The sequence below is a fragment of the Passer montanus genome, unplaced genomic scaffold, assembly GCF_014805655.1.
Source record: "Passer montanus isolate IOZ18808 unplaced genomic scaffold, ASM1480565v1 scaffold46, whole genome shotgun sequence".
In the NCBI taxonomy this organism is placed as follows: domain Eukaryota; kingdom Metazoa; phylum Chordata; class Aves; order Passeriformes; family Passeridae; genus Passer; species Passer montanus.
The window spans coordinates 3,998,452-4,019,678 of NW_024369485.1; the positions used below are offsets into that span (position 1 = coordinate 3,998,452).

General features: G+C 38.6%; 1 protein-coding gene across 1 annotated transcript in view; it reads right to left on the reverse strand.

The window, feature by feature from the left end:
• Positions 1-15,992: 15,992 nt before the first annotated feature.
• The window catches only part of APOB (apolipoprotein B), a 36,227-nt gene continuing 30,992 nt past the window's right edge, over positions 15,993-21,227 (reverse strand). Inside the window, 4 exon segments of the mRNA XM_039721595.1 lie at positions 15,993-17,241; positions 17,243-18,853; positions 19,908-20,091; positions 20,948-21,062. Of these exon segments, the coding sequence (XP_039577529.1) occupies positions 17,032-17,241; positions 17,243-18,853; positions 19,908-20,091; positions 20,948-21,062 (2,120 nt within the window). The 3' untranslated portion in view covers positions 15,993-17,031.

Sequence of the window (21,227 nt, forward strand, 5' to 3'; positions counted from 1 at the left end):
TTTATTGAGCAGGCAGGATGCAGTTCAAACCCCACTGTAGGGGTTTGAGAACTGCTGAGAAGGCTCCCATGTATTTGCGAGCTATAGGATGAGGAATAAGACATGGTTTGCTTTGGGAAGCAGCATTATTGCATGAAGGTATCCTGGAGTGAACCAGCTTGGAAAAAACAGCCTCACAGCAGTGATATTGGAGTGGGATCTTCCTCTGCACATCCTCATCTATTCCCTCCCCACCATATATGTACTGTAAAATAAAACTGAACTCAGTGTTGAAAGCTTAGGAATATTGTGAGAAACATTATTCTTGGAACGACATATGTATGCATTGAGGGATGACAATGACTGTGCTCCAGTGTAGAGTGGTTAAGGGGGCTCCAACCACATTTAAACTCAGCCCATGAACCTGATGAACATTTTATTCCTGTTTGCCCAAACTAAGAGCTGAAATGGAGGACAACAGAGGAAAAAAAAGGAACTCAGCACATTTACAATGTTAATCTATGTGGGATATTAATGAATAAGGTTAAAAATGGAGGGGCTTTATTAGTGAAAAACATAAACTGAATACTGACCAATGTTTGCTATAAATGCAATCACAGTTTAACAGCATTTTGAAATGGGGGATCTGCAAACTGAAAGCAAGACTGGAGCTCCTGTCTGTGTCCAGGTTTCATCCTGTCATGGGACAACAAATGTGTATCAAAGTCAAGGCATAAACTCTGCTAATTCTTCAGTATAACCTTTTCACATCACTTGGCAACTGCCCATTTAACTGAAAACTGCCTGAGGAATATGCTAACAAGGAGATTTAAAGGTCTTCTTTATAAGATCAACATATCTCTCCCCCACACAAACTCTGAAAAAAAGAGTAACTAGTAAACAGAGCTGTAAATCCTTCTCAGTTTTTGAATAAAAATTTTAGCTTTATTAATGTAGCAATTTTTCCTCTTCATAACAGGACAGAAGTACTACAAAAAGTAATATAATCTGTTGAGTTCTTTCATATGTTTTAATTTCTTTAAAAGGAAATTGATTATGAGTGGTACTGTCAAAACCTGCTTTTTAAAAATTTTTCAATGCAATTGTAAAATCAAAAATATTTTTAATGCAAAAATGTTGGCCAACTATAACCATGCAATGTTTGAACAGTACCTCTTTTAAAAAGAGCAATGTCATTCATGATGATCAGTCAGTCACTGATATTCCTTGCTGCCTCTTGTTTTGCAGTGTGGCATAGGAAAGAGACTATTAAAATCCAGCTGATGGTCTAAAATGATTCCTGTGTCTTATATTAAGGGCTGCAGAAAAAGAGAGCTTTGATGCTGCTAAGAAACATTTAGCTTGGATTGTATCAAGAGAGGTAACTTCAAGATCTAAAAAATAAAACCCTCAGGCTCCACTGAAATGCTTTTTTCCTCCAATTTCCTTCACAAAATGGAGTGGAGAGTTTGAGCTATGCACAAGTTGAGTGAAAAGATACTTTTCAGCTATAAGAACCAGCTTGTTGCCAATTTCCGTCAAAATAATGCCCCAGGTTAAATCCTGGTGCTATTGAAGTCATTGTCCAAGTGCTCATTGGCTGTGAGGGGAGATCAGGATTTGTCCTGTTCAATTCATTAGTGATGGTATGAACCCCAAGTAGTATTACGCTTCCTTTAAAGAAAGAGAAGCTCCTACTTACTGTTTATATACTAACGTTATTTCTCACACGTTTATTGTGTTACTCGCCTTAATTTGGTGCCATGCTGGGTCCCTGTGGGATGCCACTCAAACATTATGTCAATGTTCTCAAAATTGAACTCCAGTGCTTTATTTTACAAATGGCTTCTAGCAGATGTGTGGCACACTTTATTAACTTAAGTACCCATTAGTTGAAAATTTCATTAGTTTGGGGGAAAGGGATCAGTTTCATCAATAGATCTGGTATGGGTGGACCCTTTGTGTCAACCTGACCCATATCAAAACGGATTATTGTTGTAAGTGAGACAAGTGACCTAATGTTCTGCCTATTATGCACACATGATCTATAACCTTTTAAAATACTAGTGTGGGAAAGGAGCACACTTCAGTGCGTCCCCAAACCATGGATTCCTAACAGGTGGCAGTCCCTCTCTTAGCAACGTTTGCCATGGGCTGTCTGCACCAGCATATGAATTATCAGGGGGTACAGTTTCCAACCAGGTAACCAGGGGAAAACTGGGATGGAGAATGAAACCAGAATAATGAACGGCCAAGCAGAAGTTTTAATGAGTGCAGCTGGTGGGCCTGGGTCTGTAGTGCCATCGTCTGACTGACCAGTGCATTTCAGCTGAAGTGTTCAGCGTGCTGCCTGAAACTGTCAGGCTAATAAAGCCCTAGAGGTAAGGCTGGCTGTCATTACAGCAGGAACATATGGTACATTTTACTCCACAGTTTTAATGTTTTGATGCTGTTTGTTCTTTGAATGATGGCAGCAGTAGTTTCCAATGCATTCCCTTGACCTTGTTTTGGAAACCATTTTAGGGCCAACTTGAAAGTCCATGTAAAAATATTTGGCGGGACCACACACTGAAAGGTGCACTATACAACCCTTTGGCTGCTTTGTGCAGCAGCTCTCACACCTGCCTTGAACTGATTGACCTTGTGAAGAGGAAAAAGTAAACCTGTCTGGAAGCGATGAATCATAGAATCATTGAGGTTGGAAAAGACCTTTAAGATCATTGGGTCCAACCATCAATCTGACACTGCCAAGTCCACCACTAAACATGTCCCTAAGTGCCACATCTAAATGTCTTTTAAATACCGCCAGGGATCCTGACTCAGCCACTTCCCTGGGCAGTCTCTTCCAGGGCTTGACAACCATTTCCATGAAGAAATCTTTTCCAAACAGCCAAACTAAATGTCTCCTGGTGTAACTTGAGGCCATTTCCTCTTGGCTATTGCTTGTTATTTGGGAGAACAGACTGACCCCTAACTGGCTACAACCTCCTTTCAGGGACTTGCAGAGAGCAATAAGGTCTCCCCTGAGCCTCCTTTTCTCCAGGCTATACACCCCAGCTTCCTCAGCAGCTCTTTATAAGACTTGTGCTTCAGATCCTTTGCCAGCTCCTGCACCTTTAGGATCTCCCTGTTTCAGAATATCCAGTCTTCCTGCACTTCTTTGCCCTTCAGGACTGCCTGCTGTTGCAGGGAAGGTCATGCAGCTCACTCCTCCTGAGTTCTGCACACTGTGGAGTGGAAAGCAAAAGTTAGGCTGGACAAACTGCCCTGTGTGGGACAGCCCATTTCAAGTGCCATCCTTGGGGCAGCCACTTCCCTGCCATATATTCAACACCAGAATTCTGGTGATGTGATTAGAGGTGTGAGAAAACCGGGAAGGCACCAGCTGGGGTAAATTGGAGTGCTCTATTGGAGTCCTTGACCTGATTTGCAGCCAGTTACTCCCAGCAATGTCTGGGCGGCCTACAGACAGAATCAGCCAGACACAACTGATGTGGAAAAAAGTCTTGTTTTCAATGTTGTGAATTTGGGAGACAAAGGGAAGGTTGGTTGTTCTCAGTGTTTGTGGAAAGAAAATGGAGTCACTTGCTCATCTTCAGTGATGGAGAAAGAAAAGTGGAACAAGACAATTCCCCCTGTTGATAATTAAAATCAAAGGCAAAACACAGAATCAGTAGACTCCAAAATCAAAGGAACTGACACAGGCAAACTAGATTTCCTAGTTTAGTGGCAGCTTCCTTACTCCTTCTGCCAGCTTTGATTGATTCTCAAAGTTTTTGTCATTCAGTTGAACAGAAAGAGGTTGTTTAGCTGCTGCAGACCTGACAGGTATGCACTTATTCCTCTAGGAGACACAGGTTAGGTGCAGCAAAAATGACTGAGAAAATCAGAAGAATGGAATATGTGCCTTGGCCAGCATACTCCCAGATTCTAAGTGGTTGTGGGACACTTGGTTCACTTTCAGTTGCTCATGCTTGTTTCCCATCTCTGAAATTTAGGTCTAGTTGCCTCCTACAAAAAGTGTTCTCGGGTAGACTGAAGAAAATTTTAGGAGAGAATGAAGTATGTCAATTCTTATACAGTGTCACATCACCATAAATCATGTCCTGAAACGAAACCATGCTAATGTTATTATGTTTAAACTTCTGTCTAGTGCTGAACAGACAAAAAATTTACAGATATTTAATTCCAATCACTGCTTCTGCTGACAAGCTGAGGTCTTCCCTCTCTCAAGTCAGTAGGGAAACATGCAGTTGCTTCTTCAGCTCAGGTTCATTGCAGTAATTTCAGTATATTTTGCTGGAAAGTGCTTTCTCACAGCCAGGTCTCCCGTGATACCAATACGAAGTGTACACTATATTCTTTCCCTGTTTCCTCTAGAGCCTAATATATCCTTTGCAGCACTTTCAGCTTGAAATGAAGTGTATGACCTAAAGTCTATAGAATAACATGAATCACTGTACAATAATTTATAGGGTCACCTCGTAATTACTATTGAGTATAACATGACTCCGTTTATTGGAACATATACAGGAGAAAGGTTATTTTTAAAATTTTTCTTGTTTATTCAAGCCAACATTACTCCGGATTTGAATGGATTTATTGACACCACATTAAAAGTAGTCATTGTCAAAACAACTGGGAGAAAAAAATTAAAAGGTAGAAACTTCCTGCTCCCGAATCCTTCTTGCAGAAAGGTGGGGAGAAATCCATGGCCCATGGCTTTTCTGTGAAAGGTGATTTTTTTTCATATCTAAAGAACTGACATTTACTCAAGGATTGGTAATAAGAATGGACTAACTGAATGATAACAAAGCATGTCACATGGTAGTGTTCAAAAAAAATAATGTTTTATTTGGAAGGAAAGCAGATTAAAGCAAAGAGAAGCCAATGATTTAAAGGAGGAGAGTTATGTTTTGAGCTTGTTTTGCAGATTTTCAGGTTTCTGCACTTACTATCCCTGTTATAATCCCCCATGCCTTTGTCCATGGGAAAGGACAGGGAGCGGTAGAAAGAGAAGTGTGCTGAAACCAGTGGTGCCCTTGGTAGTAAATGGAAAACTCTTCAGGCAATTCCAGAAGTAGTGTTGCACAAAAAGTCTACCTTTCCACGTATTTGTGCCACCAGAACCAGAGACCTTGCTGAATTTTACCAAAATTTGATGGGTTAAAAAGCACCAAGGCTCTTTACACCACAGGGGTGTCCATAGAGGCTTGACAACCAGAGAACATCAAAGCCAGTGCAATAAATATAAGTGCTGTGTTCAGAAGCCCAACTTGTTTCTCCTCTGGTATTTAGGATCTCTTAACGCCATCACACATTCCAGATGTGCAGTCCAGGCTGTGCCAGTTCTGAACGTATGCTTGGCTTGCCCAAACATGGAGGGTTTTATTCCAAGTAGAGATGTATTCATTTGCAGTCATCAAAAAATGTATACTTATGGAGGGAATTTTGGGTGCTGTATGCCAACACACCAATTAAGAGTGTGTTGAGTAAAGAGGTACTGTCAGGCTGCATATGTTTCAAATATATAAATTCAAAGACCAAAGTACTTAGAGACAGCAGATGGATTAGTGACACATTCAGAAAACTATGGGTACACATATTCTGGTAAATTAAGCAGTGTCAAGGGATGGGCACAGGCACTGGGATTTACTCATCCACACTATTCAATTGTTAGAACAGTCCTTGGTGTGATTTTGGCCTAGATCAACTAACAAACTCCCAAAAAATTCCTAGGTATGGCTTGTGAGTTAGTTCAGGCCAGGGACTATTGCCAGCAGGCAACATGCAGGCAGCTGTCCTGTGCTAGAGGTTAAGAGAGTTTAATATTATGGATGCGTCAGATTGTTCCAGATGGCTCAGTGGCCCTGACACTATTTAGTTTACTAATATAGATTTAACCTTTAGGTTTTTATACTCATCCACTTGGACCTGTGACTCACGCACACCAAACAAGCATCTGTGGTGATTTAAGATGTTATTGCACCTGAGCTCTTTGTTACTGGCTCTTGCTGGAGGCTGCTGACCCCACTGTAGAGCTGCCAAAAGTAATGTACTTCAAGTGTTTCAGGACCAGTGAAGGTCAAGCCACGATGTGAGGTCTGTACATGTACTGAATATGGGGAAAAGATCTGTTTAAGATTCTTTCACTACGCCTTGAATCCATGTATTTATAGAGCCCAACATAAGGCCAGAGCTCTCACTGGTGCTGTTGCTGCCTCACTCCTCAGCGCAGGATGCCCTTAATCATGAGTGACCTTTTGGATAATGACCCTCTCCTAGAGCCACTATTTGGCTTTCATGGGTTGCACTGCTTTTCGTGAATCTGTGTTTTTCTCTGTTTTTCCAAAATATGTCCTTCCCCTGTCCTGCCTTGTGCAAGAGTTTTGCATCCCAAAAACTATTATATTTTCCATATATGCAATCACTCCTACCTTTAGAGACAAATTAGCTTTATAGATAATTACAATATATAGAAAGACAATAGTTTGATGTCTGTTCAGTTGTTCCAGGTAGGTTTATTGTAAACAGAGCTTCCAGCTGCCAGGAGGACTGTGGTAGGGCACAGAGATGCAAGGTGGTGCATGGCTATGAGGAACTATCCCCTGCTGGTAGCACTACAATGATGGTACCAGCTGGTACTATGCCTCTGCCTGAAGGGCAAAGAAGTGCAGGAAGATTGGATATTCTGAAACAGGGAGATCCTAAAGGTGCAGGAGCTGGCAAAGGATCTGAAGCACAAGTCTTATAAAGAGCTGCTGAGGAAGCTGGGAGTGTTTAGCCTGGAGAAAAGGAGGCTCAGGGGAGACCTTATTGCTCTCTGCAAGTCCCTGAAAGGAGGTTGTAGCCAGTTAGGGGTCAGTCTGTTCTCCCAAATAACAAGCAATAGCCAAGAGGAAATGGCCTCAAGTTACACCAGGAGACATTTAGTTTGGCTGTTTGGAAAAGATTTCTTCATGGAAATGGTTGTCAAGCCCTGGAAGAGACTGCCCAGGGAAGTGGCTGAGTCAGGATCCCTGGAGGTATTTAAAAGACATTTAGATGTGGCACTTAGGGACATGTTTAGTGGTGGACTTGGCAGTGTCAGATTGATGGTTGGACCCAATGATCTTAAAGGTCAAGCCCATTTGCCAATGAAGGGCAAAATATGGAGAAATCCACCATGGCTTCCTACCATCTGAGGCTATATGTGAACAGACATGAAAAGGGCATAAAAAACTTTAAATGGAAGAGACTGAAGAAATTACAGTCCTCTGGAAAAGGTTCATGACCTCTGGTGTATACAGAGCAGTGCTACAGACACTCTTAGGAAGATATGCATGTCTGCCTGAATGGTCTTTTTTTGTGTTATTTCTCCAAGTGGAAACCGTCTCAAGAAAATTTTACACGACAACCTGATAGCAAAAGGCAAACTCAGAGATACAAATAATTGGGCATAGGCTTTTTGTCTTGATTAGTGTCTCCTTGTTTTCCTACAGTTCTTCTTTGGCTGGAGAAACACAGAGCAATAAATGTAATTTAAAAGGCATCCTTGACATTTGTGAGGTCCTTACCATCATAGCACATGCCATTCTTGCCCTCCAAAATATGTAGGGAAAGTGTGGTTGTCTCACACAGAGCATAAGAACAGCTGCTGGATAATGATTCTTCTAATCACAAGTGCATTCTAATAACAAACAAATTATATTACTTCTTATTTTAAGCCAAGTTTATGTGTTTATTTTAAGAACAAAATCTCAAATGCAAAAAGTGTCAGAGTTGGTCTAGCCAAAAAAATTGTAGTAGTCCCATCCCTCTCTTCCCCAAAAGAAAAAGGAAGTGTTATCTGGTTGACTGCAAGAGCAACATTCTTAGATTAATCTCAAAAGGCATCTAATGAGTAAGAGGAATGTATTACGTCAAAACAAAAGATCACATTTACTGGCCCATCTTTCCACCAAAACAATTTCTACATGTGTTGAAGGTAAACAACAGCAGCAGAGCAGGGATTCTATTACTACTAAATGTTGTGGCATTTTCTGTGACTTGAAATGTTAGTGGGAAACAGTTCACTTACATTACACTGAATAACTTTGGGAGCACAAGAATTGCTGAAGCCATGTTTGATACATATTTGTGTTGCATGGTTGAATGTGAGTTCCACTGGAAGATTTTCCGGTGTAGGACATTCATAATTAAGCTTTTCTTTGAGAAATCTCTGTCATTTAATGGGTGTGAATTTGCAGCCTTTCAGTGGTTTTGGGAGGCAAATCCCAAAAAGGGTTTAGGTCTTATCATGAAATAGAATAACTCAGAGTGTAAAGTACCTCTTGTGATCATCTGATCCATTCCTCTACACAATGTAGGACTAACTTGGAACTTATGTAGAATTTTGAAGTCAGATGAAGTTGTTTGTGAATGTTCCCATCTGAGTTCTGAACATGTCCAAAGAAGAACATTCCACAACCTCTCCTGGATCTGTGCTAGTGTTTGATTATTCCCAGGGCAATTTTTTTTTTATCCTTCATATGGTTTTTATTTATTGCTTTTTGTCTTTCTGCTCTGAGAAGAGCTTGACTCTGTCTTCTCTATAACCATGCAACAGGTCATGGAAAACAGAAATAATGTCTCTCCTCAGTCTTTTCCTCTTAAGACTCAGCAAACCCATCCATCTACCACTTGTTTGCATGCTGTGCACTCCAGCCCCCTGAGTAGGTTGCTGGCCACTGCTGAACTCACTCTGGTATGTCCATGGTTCTCTTGCTCTGGGGATCCCCAAACCAGACACAGTAATCCAGATGTGGGTTTGCAAATGCCAAAGAGAGGAGAAGGATCTCTTCACAGACCTGCTAGCTGCAACTTCCCAGTATGTGGTTGGCCTTCTTGGGCAAAAGACCATACTGCTGACTCCTGTTCAACTTCTTGTCACAAGGATAGTACAGACAGGTAGATATAACATGTAAATGCATATATTAGACATTGCACATTGCATATTATATCTATATATATCCTAAATTTTATCCTCCCCAAAGGAACAAAGTGGGCTTAAAATGTTCTCTTGCAACCTTATCCAGAGCGGAACAAATGGGCTATCTGCTAACTACATTATGGTGGATATCAGTAATCACTATGGGAGTACTTGACTTCAGAAACACAGACTGGCTGCAAACCAGACTCAGAACAGAAGTGGGGGTAAAGAAGCAGCTGAGCTTAGCATCAGACTTTCTAATATGTGCTGACTTTTCAGTATCAATCTTTGCAGGCTATGCTTCTCTACTTTAAACACTTCTTTTTAGTTACAATTATTTGTTTTTTTAATTGGAAAAAAAAAAGTAATGTAATTTTATTAAATAAATCATCTTCTCCTTGTAATATCGACTAGTTTTCATGCCTTGCTAAACATTAAACCAGACGAAATGGGACTTGGTTACATACAGTTAAGTAGCACACTCTTTGTGCACGGTAAATGAGATTACTATTTGTTATTTTTAAACAAATGTTCACCCGTAAAAAGAAATATCTCTATTAGACAGAAAAGTGACTTCACAAAGGTGCATTATGTGGCAGCCAAAAACTGAAATGGGCGGCAGATTATTTCCAAAGTTAAAAGTTTATGGTGAAACCACGATATAAATTAACTGCTAGCAGCCGTTGAGTCCATTCCTCGGATCATTTATCTGTATGAGAGTGTTATATGTTTGATGCCTGGTATGTATGGTGGTTTTGGGGTGGACTAGAGTGTTTCTGAGTGATTTAGCACATGAAATCAACTCCAAGTTTCTAAAACAATAAACATGATGATGGGAGAGAGAAGTCAATATCTGTATCTTGATTTCTTGTTGCAATTACAGTGTGTCTATCTACTTCAGGGTCTTCAGCACTATGAGATTTACCAGATTATCTCCAGGTCATGAGTTAGTTTCATTCTGACAATTCCACTGAAAAGCAGAGAAGTATAATTCCCATTTTACTCATGGGAAACTAATATATGAGAAAATGAGATGGATGAATGATGCAGTGGATAAAAAACTTGCCTAGGAACTGAACCCAAACAGAGAAAGTGGGTTATTAAAATGATTTCTTGTTGCCATTACAGTGTGTCTATCTACTTCAGGGTCTTCAGCACTATGAGATTTACCAGATTATCTCCAGGTCATGAGTTAGTTTCATTCTGACAATTCCACTGAAAAGCAGAGAAGTATAATTCCCATTTTACTCATGGGAAACTAATATATGAGAAAATGAGATGGATGAATGATGCAGTGGATAAAAAACTTGCCTAGGAACTGAACCCAAACAGAGAAAGTGGGTTATTAAAATTGAACCTGTCTCTTCAATGGGTAAGACATTTTAAAGGAAGTCAGGAATGGGGTATACATCAGAAGATTTGTAAAAACCAAAAAAATAATGATGTTCAGTGGAAACCTGAAGAGGGATGACACAGAGTGCAGATGCCACACATACACATGGCCACAAAGAAGTTAGCATCTCATTACCAGGCTAGCAAAATATCAACAAAATTTTTCTTTTAAAAAAGTGTGTTCCTAAAAGGATTGGAAAATTTAAGCTGAAATCTTTTGGAGGAGGAACTGACCATTGTTGAATAAGATCAAATGTATCACTTTACAAAACTGTGCAATGTTTTCATCAGCACATTTCAACTGAAATGGAGTGCAAAACAAAAAAAAAAGGAAAGCTGCCTCCCTGCAGGACCCCAAAGCTATAAGACTGAAATGGAGTGCAAAAAAAAAAAAAAAAAAAAAAAAAGGAAAGCTGCCTCCCTGCAGGACCCCAAAGCTATAACTTTCTGATTCTGGGTTTAAACAAAAATTGAAGTTTTGGAAGATGAACCTGGTGGAACACCACTGATGAAACTTCTGGATTAATGGGTCCTGAGTGGGAAGAGCTACATCAGCTCACTGCTGATGGGAAGGCTTGGATGGTTTGATGTGCTGAAATGAAGGGGATGACCTAAGGATTAAGGATTAACTTTAGGCTTTTAACTTGACAGTAATGTACATAGTACGTGTGTGTGTGTGTGTGTTTGCATAGACGTTTGCACATATAGACAGCTGTGTCTGAGAGAGAGACGTTTTTTGGTTTGTACTGCTGGAATATGGGTTATGTGTGAGAGATGTGTGTTCCTTCAGATTTGGCTGGTTTTCTGTTCTTCAGCTTTAAAATAAAATGCTTTTGCATAACTGTCCATATTGTTTGCAAGTAGTTATAAGCCAGTCATTTCCATAGAGAAAAACAAAGGCTTATTAAATAAACAAATATAGTAACAACAGAGAAAGAGCATTATGGAGAGACAAACAGCCTGCTAAAAATGGGAAATGTCTGTGCAAAGTGTCATGCAACACAGAGGTGAGAGCTTTTTTCTTATCCAGCTTCTCTTTGAGAGCATTCAAAGGTAGTAGTCTTGAAATAAATTAAATTTACACCTATGCTGAACTTTGGAGACAGTGACACCACCTTTCCATTTTTTTCCTTTTTAGCAGAATATGATGCAGTTTCAATGGGATTGTGAAGTGTAAAGGAGCGTGCATATACCTGGAAAATGGGGAGTTTCTGGCTAAATGCAGAGGTTTGATTTGGTGGCTTTAGTGTAGGGGCCTAATAGCACCTTGTAACTGGCTTTGGATCTTCGCTTCCAGCCAGGAGAGACACTAATTTAAAACTTAAGAGTATTACAGGTATTAGAAGGAAAGAAACAAATAACCTTTCAGAATGACTGGTTGGCACAGTGCAGGGCTGTTTAGGAGACTGGTGGCAAAACAGCATGTTAGCAGATAAAGAGATTTCTGAGGTTTTCAGTGCAAAAACCTTCCACAGGTGAAACCAGCCAAGAGAACTGCAATTACCACTGCTTTTGGAGCAGTGGTAGAGCTGAATACAAACACATCCATAAAATACTTTCTACAGAAAACAGTTCTGAATAAAAGCAGTATCGAGTTTTTTAGAAATAAAGTTTTGTAGTCATTAAAAATACTACAGCAAAATAACAAGTTAGCAAGTATGTTAACAATTTTCCTCTAATTGGCACCAACATTGGAATACATCTTAACTGTGGCAGAGGTAGTAGCAGCAGGGGAAACATGGGAAAAGGAAAGTATAGTGTGGAGGCTAAGTGTTTCCTTTCCACCCTTAGTCAAAGCTGCACAGAAACCAGAGCAGAATATTATCCCTGTAAGAATCACCAAGTTGCCCAGAAACCCAGGAGTCACCAGCCTCCTCAGTAGCGTAATAGAAGTGGCAGGCAACACTTAAAAAGTTGTAGGTCTGATACTTTCCCCATGCATGGCCTTAATTAAGACCATGTTTACTCATCCCAGTGGCCTCCTCTAAGTATCTAACCATGCCATTTGTCTGGTAGATGCAGTGAATATTTTAGTTCTTCATGCTCTCTCTGCTGTGCATTTGGTTCACTCCTTGCTTCAGACCAAGTCCCAGGTCCCCCAGACACCAATGCTGCATATGGCTTTTGGCTCACACTTAGAGGAAACTTGGACACTTGAACAGAGAGTTGTTCCAAGTCTTATTTCCTATATTCTATATAATGTTTGAGCTAGTTCGTATCACTTGTTCAGAGACTAGACCTTGCTCCTTGAGTCCCAAAGGAGGTATAGATTAATAGATTTATCCATAAATTCAAGATTGTTTTAAACATGTCCCCTTGAATTCATTTGCTGGGAAATCAATATGAGGCTATAACTTGTGGTGGGTCTCTGCTTACAGCAAATACCTGTCAGATTCTTAACAACAGATGCATGGTATAGGCATTTGACCTTTGTTACTTCCCCAAGTTTGTAGTGGATCTGCTACTCATGTACTTGATCCTCTCACTCTGACAATGCTCAGCTTAGCAGAGGACCCCTCAGCCACTCTGAGAAGATGTACATCTTATTCTTCTAACAGCTACCAGAGTCATGCTGTCAGAATATGAATGGTAATAATCATAACATCAATTCCTGCATATTGGGAAAACCTCTATGGTTTGGTATGGCAGAGGTATTCACATGAAAAGCATAGAAGAGGAAAGATACAGAACCAGCTAAGAAGGCTTCAATTGCAAGGAAGCTTCAGGGAATTTTAGGATGCCTCATGGCTGCAATCAGAATTAGGACGTGTTTACATGCAGGGATACCATGAAAATTTCTGTCTATGTATAATGATATATTACAATAATGCAGCAAATTGCTCGTAAACCATTTACCAAAGGGTAGGTGAAGTGGTAGAGATGGCAACCTAAAGCCATATCAATTTAGTCACAAGAGAATCACAAAGTAACTCAAGTTGTAGGGGACTTTGGGAGGTCTCTACAACCTACTTCTCTCAACAGAGGCAAGCTTTAAATCAGATAGTGTTACTCCAGAATTTTCCCAGTTGGGTCTTGCAAACATCAACACAAGTTTTTATTCTGTAAGGTCCCAGATTCCCTTAATGCCTTAAATGGATAATGAAACAAGGGAAAGGGTGATGAGATGTATGTGTATATTTCCATGTCTAAGGTTTGGGACCAAAACCTAGACTTCTTGGCCCTGACAGACTTTCTCTGTAATACAAAGTCATACTGGGGTAAAAAATTGTAAAGAAGCTCTGGTTAATGTTGTACAGGCAAGCTTCATTCTGATCTGACTCAAATTTGTTAGTGATTAATTTTCTTGTCTGCATGTTTTTTCAATGATAGTTTTGTGTAGATTTTAATAGATAATAATATAGCTTTGTCCTACAGGATCCCAGAGTGCTTCTCAAGTTATACACCTAACTGGCCAAAGCCTACTCCTGCTGAGGCCAACAGACATTTTGCTATTGATTTCATTTGGGCCAGGATTTGGCTGTGTAGAAATGGAATACGAGCAATTCTGTATGTCCGCATGGCCTTTAATAAATTCTGGTTTCCCACCTGGGCAATAAATCTGCCAGCAGAAGAGTAGTACAAATTTTGGTGTCACTTACTGAACAACTAAATATTTTAATATAAATTTTGAAAGGTATCAGTAGGCCATAATGGCAGTTGCTCTAAAAGTATCAATAGCACAATTTAGAGCCAGAGGTGGAAGATGGTGTGTGTGGATGTGGATAAGTGTGTAGAATCTCTGGATATGCAGCAAACTATGCATGTACTTTTAAATCACTTAATAAAAAAACAGCTTCAGTTTGTTGCATAATCTAAAATTCTGGAACATTTTTGCTGTCCTACGTCTGCAAAAGTTTTTCATTTAGGAACACACACGTTTCTTGTCAATGTTATTTCTACAATCACTTAGTTAGAGCAGGGCATATTGTTCTCTCAATTTCTTGTTAAAATGTTTCACGTAATTAAACTTTTACAACCAGTTCTGCTCTATGTCTGATACCTGCTGTAAATTATAAAGAAAAACCCCTCTGGCATTTATGAGAATTCAGATGATGAAGACTATAGAGAAAAGGAAAAGAAAGAAGCAGTGTCACTGAGCCCCAGATAGTTGCTGATTCCCTGTTATCTCCCACAAAATTTGATTTCATGAAATAAAATATTTCCTGTTATATAAACTAGACTGAAAAGAAGCCAAAATAGAACTAATAATATTATACATTATTATATTGCAAACATTTCATAAGTGGCAACACAATTTGAATAATTGTGGTTTTGTCTATATTTCTGTAGCTTACTACATGGGAAATAAGGCTAAAATTTTCTAGAAACTGAAAGGAAACAGCAACAACAACCAAACAACAGGAAAAGGAACGGAAATTAAAGTGACACCTGGTTGTATGTGCTTGTGTCACATGTGATCACACATGCAAACATAAACAACCTCTTCCTGTGTCAAATATTGCCCGAGTTTCAAAGGGGTGCTTCAGATGACTTCTCTGGTGTGGAGATGAACAAAACAGATAAGTTCCAGTAAGATCAATTTTGAGAGCAGTGTTCTGCTTCCAGGCCCTCCCCAGACCAACTGTGGGATGACTGCAAGATGGCACATCCATTACAGGATGGAGAGCTTTAATCCAGTTGGCGGCAATGCTGCTCTGAGACTTGGAAATCTCCTCTAACCTCTAACCACAGTTTAGTGTGCAAACTATTGTGTTTGCTCTTGGGAAGCTTCACTCTTGCCAGTAAGAACCAGTATTTATACTATTTGGCATATTTATTATTCAGTTAACCCATTCCTTATAAGTAAATCCTTTTTTAGCATTTAAAATCCTTCCAAGAACAATGGATGATGGACAGAAATAAATAGACATGAGGGGTAAAACAAAAGAAAACAAAACTTTAAATCACTCTTCTCCCATAACTATTATAATTTATTCTATTGTCCTTTGTTTCACAGGGTTGTTTGTCATGACGAAGGGAAGCAACAATCAGTCAGTGTCCGAGAAATCTGGTTGTGCTTAAAGATTTGTGAAATTCAGGGAAATGAGTTGTGTAATCTGACATCCAATAAAGATCAGGTGACCCATAGCCTTTGGTTTCCTTGTGAATGAAGGTGAAAGGGCTCTGCAGCCAACATCTTTTTTACTGGGATGCTCAGTAGAACATGTAAACAGGGATTTTTATACCTTTGGTTCCCCTGGGCAGGGCAACATATATAGATTAGTTCTATTCAGAATCAAAACATATTTTATAGTTCACAGGGGACTATTCTGCCTCTTATTCTGAGAATGTTTGCTGTAATTGTGATATCTGAAAGTTCTGAAGATATTTACCTTACTTTCTAAGAGACAACCACTTGCTGACAGCTAGATAGGTGTGTGTATAATAACAAGCTTGTGAAATTCTGATTTCTGGGTTAATGATAAGAATCTGATAAGTATCTGATAAGAATAATTATCTGATAAAAATCATTACTGGTAAAGTTACTCAGGTAATAATATTATCTATCAATAGGGATATCAAAGTCTGTGTGCTCCATTGCTTCATGTATGTACTCTATCACACCATGGAATGAAAACAGATTTTCTATTTTCCCATTAATGAACAAGAAAGAACCATATTACAGAGTGAACTGATTGTGTCAAAACAGATATGCGCACAAACTTTCTAGTGTTGTTTTTCAAAAAGTTTATTCTCAAAGAGGCAACATTATTTCAGCCCGCGCATGCATTTCTCTAGGAATGTCTATATAGTACACCACTGCAGCTCAACATATTTTCCACTTAAAAACAGTCTTATTTTGTGAGGGACTTCTTCAACACCTTAAATTCATCTTTTAAACTGAGAATTCATTTAAATGATCTAGGTTTCTGCCTAAGAGGGGAAAACTTTTTGACTGCCACATACACAGTAATGTCCATGATACTTTGATACTTGACTAAACTCATAGTAAGCAAAACATAGACAATTTAAAGTGAAACCAGAAATATCATGGGGAAACAGGTGAGAAAACCCTGTATTTCTGAAATATAAATTAGCCAGTAGAAAGAAAACTCATATAAAATTCTTGGTATAGTTGTCTGAAAACTGACACAGGCATAAACTAATTCTCATTAAAAAAACCATTTGTATTATTATCTGCAATTTTCCAGGAGTCAGATTTCTACATATGTTCATATTTCTATGTTAATTTTCAATTTTTGATGCCATTTTCAGAATTTATAATTTTTTTTAATTCATGTTTTTATACATGCTCTTTTCTTTACTTATCTATGAAGGTATCTCTGTGTTGGGAATTAGATGTGTTTCCAAGTCTTCCTTCAACTGGCTTATGAATGTGACCTTTATCTTAAAACCTGTTTATTTGATGTATTCCATAGCTTTTGTGACTATTTACAATATGCATTGCACATTAACTTGATCCAACATATTGTGAAATTACAGAAAAAACTTCCCATTGACCTTGAAAATTGTTGGATTAAGCCTTATGCTCCAAGTAAAAGTAGTTGCAATGAATGACACAAAAATGTAGTAAAGAACTCATTTATTGGCTTATTAAGCTTATTAAAATAACCTAGTGTAGATTATCAAGTTTTCATTTACAAATTCAGATTCAAACATATATACCTGAAGCTCCAGTATACTGATTGCTGTTATATTTAAATACATTTTGGTAGAAACATGTTACTTTTCCTCTTCTACATGCCCATTCAGGTGTTCATGTGCTGCTGAATATTTTCCATAATCTCCTGAGGACTCACTTGCTCAGTGTCAAGTTGTTCATTAGTGAAGTGTTGCATTTCTTTCCATTTCTTGGAGCCTTTCTCAATGCCTTGCTGAATCAGAATGTGTGTCATTTCCACTTTATTCCAGAGTGCCGGTCTGCTTTTTTGGGGCATTTGGTAAATGGACTGCCAGTCACATGGGCACTTGTATTCTGAGCTCTCCTTGACGAACAGCTACATACGGCTTTATGCTCTCAGCTGTTATTTGCTCAAGCCAGCGAAGAAGCTCTGAGAGATATTGCAGGAAAGCAGAGTAATTTTCTATAGTTACATCAATTAACCTCTTGGCTTCACTGATTAGCTTTTCTTGGGACTGGCTAAGCTGCCCATATATCTCCCGGAGCTTTTCTTTGAGCTGCTTGTTATGTTCATCGATTTTCCTCTTAGCAGCTGCAGACCAATATCGGATTTTTTCCTGAGCAGCAGATGAGAGTTCCACGATCTTCTGTTTTCCTTTTCCTTCAAAATCAGTTATAAGGTCATAATATTCCTGACTGTAGATTTCCGCCAGTTCTCTTACTTGGTCTGTCAGGCGTGTGGCGATGCCAGCAAGATCTCCAACCCACTGGTTGTGCCAATCTACGAGAACATCTATGATATTCTTCAGCCATGCCAGTACTTTTTCTTCCACCTCATAATATTTCACTGACAATCCAAGTGCAGTTGGGTCAAAATATTCCTCCCGCAATGACTTTACATAGAGGAGCAGCTGATGCACCTTTTTTGAAAGGTCCCGGAATGTCTTCTGGCTGAAGTCTTTGAACTGAGAAATGTATTTTTTAACATCTTTTGTCAAGGATCTCAGCTTCTGGGCAAAGTCTGAAGTTATTGCATCTTTGTACAGCTGTTGTGCTTCGACTTTGATGTCTTCAAAAGTTTTGGATTGCAAGCTTCTAACCATTTCTTCTACCTTCTGAAAAACTTGTTGCACTGCTTGTTTCAGTTGCTTCAGCCTTCCTGCAAAGTCAGCTTCCTGAAGAGTAGCAAATGTCTGCCTGATTTTGTTCTGCAAATCTTTCAGCATTTCTTTAATTTGATCAAGTACATTACGGCCTCTAAGAATTGTTTCAGAAGCAGGAAGTCTGACTTCCAGCTCATTGATAGCTGCAATCAAGGCATCAAAGTACTCCTGAAGTTTTGAAAGGCATACATCAGCAGTTTTTGCTACCTTCTCTGTAGTCATGAGGTATATTTCTGCACCACTGTACTTTTCAGACAACCCAGGGACCTGAAATTTTGTGGTTTTCAGGAATTCAGTGGCTGAGTCAATTACGTGCTTTATTTTCTGGTGGTACTCTTCTATTATGTCAATTAAAACATTCAGAAGTTCTGCTTTTATTCTTTGATAGTCAAACTGTTCAGCCTGATCTGCTGCTCTTCGATAAAGCCGTTTAGCTTTGAACTTCAGCTCCTGATATTTGTCAGAGGCCTCATTGGCGGCTGTGCGAAGCTGAGAATCTATTTCATCTATTTGATTTGCAGCAAAAGTGTATGCTTTTTCAGCATTATTCTGCATTATACTCTTCATCTTTAACGTGGCAGCACTAATTTCCAGTCCCATATGCTCCTTATGGTACCGATTAACATACCTATAGACTGCATTTGTCATTTTAGGCACTCTTTCTTTCAGACCCAACAGCAAGTCTTTGGCAGCATCCTCGTTCCAGTTGAATTTCATTTGTATCTGGTCAGGTTCTTTGAGGGATATCTCACCTTTTAGTATGTCTATGTCATTCTGGGGAGCAGACTGAAAATACAAAACAGGGTAAGAAAACTCCAATATTATTAAGAGTGTATTTTAACATTCTCATTATTGCAACTTTAATTTTATAATTTATTAAGACAAGCACTCTCTAATTTTTTGTCCACTGTCTGTTTGCTGTCTGTTGGCTGTCATCTTGAAAAGTTATTTTGGAATAAATTATCTTGTGCCAAGCTACTTCAAGCTTATTCAAAGTGCAAGACTAGAACATAAGTGAGTCTGGTCTTCAATATCTGACTGCAAACAAGATTTTTCCTTCCTTTTTATTAAATGACTATCATGTCTCATAAGGCAGGAGAATTACTTGGGAAAATGAGCCTTCTACTCATTCCTGAAATCAATTAAAGTAAATTTAAAAAAAATCTTTTTCATGTGAAAATATTAGAGGATTTAATTGTGTAATCATTTACATAAATGAGATGATTTAGGCAGTTATTCAGAGTAGCTAATAAATCCTCAAATAAGACTATATTTACATGTATAATTCTTCCATTTATAATAAATAATAAATAGTGAATTATGAGTTGCTTCTGATCCTTAAATTAGTATAAAATTTTGGAAGGTAAGATTTTAAACTGGAAATTATTGTAGTATGCCAATAATAAGAGCATGTATTGTAAAATAATAACAAATTTCAAAAGACACTTCACAGATGTTCTGACCTCTTCTAGTCACCTTATTCCTATAATGGTCACTTATGTAGTAATTCTAAGTAGCCTGATGGCTATCTATTAAATGTGATGGGTAATTTATCTAAAACTGACTTTGTACATTCTTCACTTTCAGGGGATGTGCCTTCTTGACCATAGGAGACAGAAAAAAAAACTCTGTGAAGGGATTGAAAACACCCTTTAACACAGATATTATTTTTAGTACTGGAAATGCCAGTGTAGGAAATACAACCTTTAATTACTGATAATATAGTTTTTATTTGGTGGTTAATTTATATCTCAATGTAAACACAGACAAAATTTAAAAGGGAACTTTTCCTCTGACCACACCAAACATTTTTGCTTTTTATTGCTCATATTAAGCTTACCTGAGTTTGGTAGTACACTCTAGCAAGGAAAGTTTCATCGTCCCCTTCTATGACATAAGCAAGGGTCCCGGCTGAGGGTGAGGATATTGAGCCAAATGATTTCCTTTCATTCTCTTGGTAACGCACATGAACATCTGTGAAAGTTGGGCTGATGATGTCTAGAGATAAAGTGTCCTCCATGGCTCTGCAACCACAGTAAATGCACAAATACACAGCTATGAAGCAATGCAGAAAGCACAAGCCCAATGCTGTATGTCTGAACATAGTACCACCTATAATTTCATATACATATATATATATATATATATATATATATGTATATATATATAAAAGTAAACAATGCCTTAATGGTGAAAAGAAAATGTCAGGCTTATTATCCACATTTCTCAGAATTTAGCCTGATGCATTCAAAACTTTATGTCACTCTACTTTTCCTGTTTTAGATAAGACTATATTGAGCTCTTTTCTGAATTTTCATTAAATTAGGGCAGGTAAACAAAACCTGTAGCTGTACCATTGTCAGCTTTCTACAGATTTCTACAAACTGACTGCAATTTTTCCATCAACACAAGTATAGGCACTACAGTTTATCTGCATTTGTACTTGCCTTCACTGATTCTGTCCCTTGGATGTATCAACACAACACTTGCAGATTAAAACAGGCAGTAAGAGAGCCAAGTCTAATATTGGGCACTTGTGAATAAAAATTACTCTGTACTGGCTTTGGGTGACAGAGGGATCCACTGGGAAGAAATCCAACTATGTTTATGGCTAGATCTAGAACTGCTCCTATTATAAAATACTGTGCTTATGACTCAGTGGTTTTCTGACAGAGAAAAGCTGTTCTAAAAACCCTGATAGGGAACAGCTTTCAAGCTACCTTGAGGGGGAAAAGGACACAAACAATAACGGCAAGGTAGATATACATACAGATTCTTATTAATTACTGCAAAGCACCTAGGGGAATTAGAGATCAAAGCAACAACACATCATTTGTAATTATGCGTATTATAAATTACATTATCAGAGCAAATCTTTACCTAAATCCTGAAATTGTTAGATTTTCCTGGTAGTTTGCACTCATGTCACGATGTGAAAAGCTGCCAGCTGTCTTCACAACAAACACGCCTTCTTTATATTCGTAGTTTGAAACAACTGTGAAAAAGATTTCAAGGGTGTATATTACCAAGAAGAAATACATGAGACATATCCAATTGTATGTTAGATGGCCAGTTGTGGGGTATTTCACTGATATGTCAAATTATGCTTCAAGAAACTGAGTGGCCATAATGTTCCAAATAAAAAGACATGGAAACATTT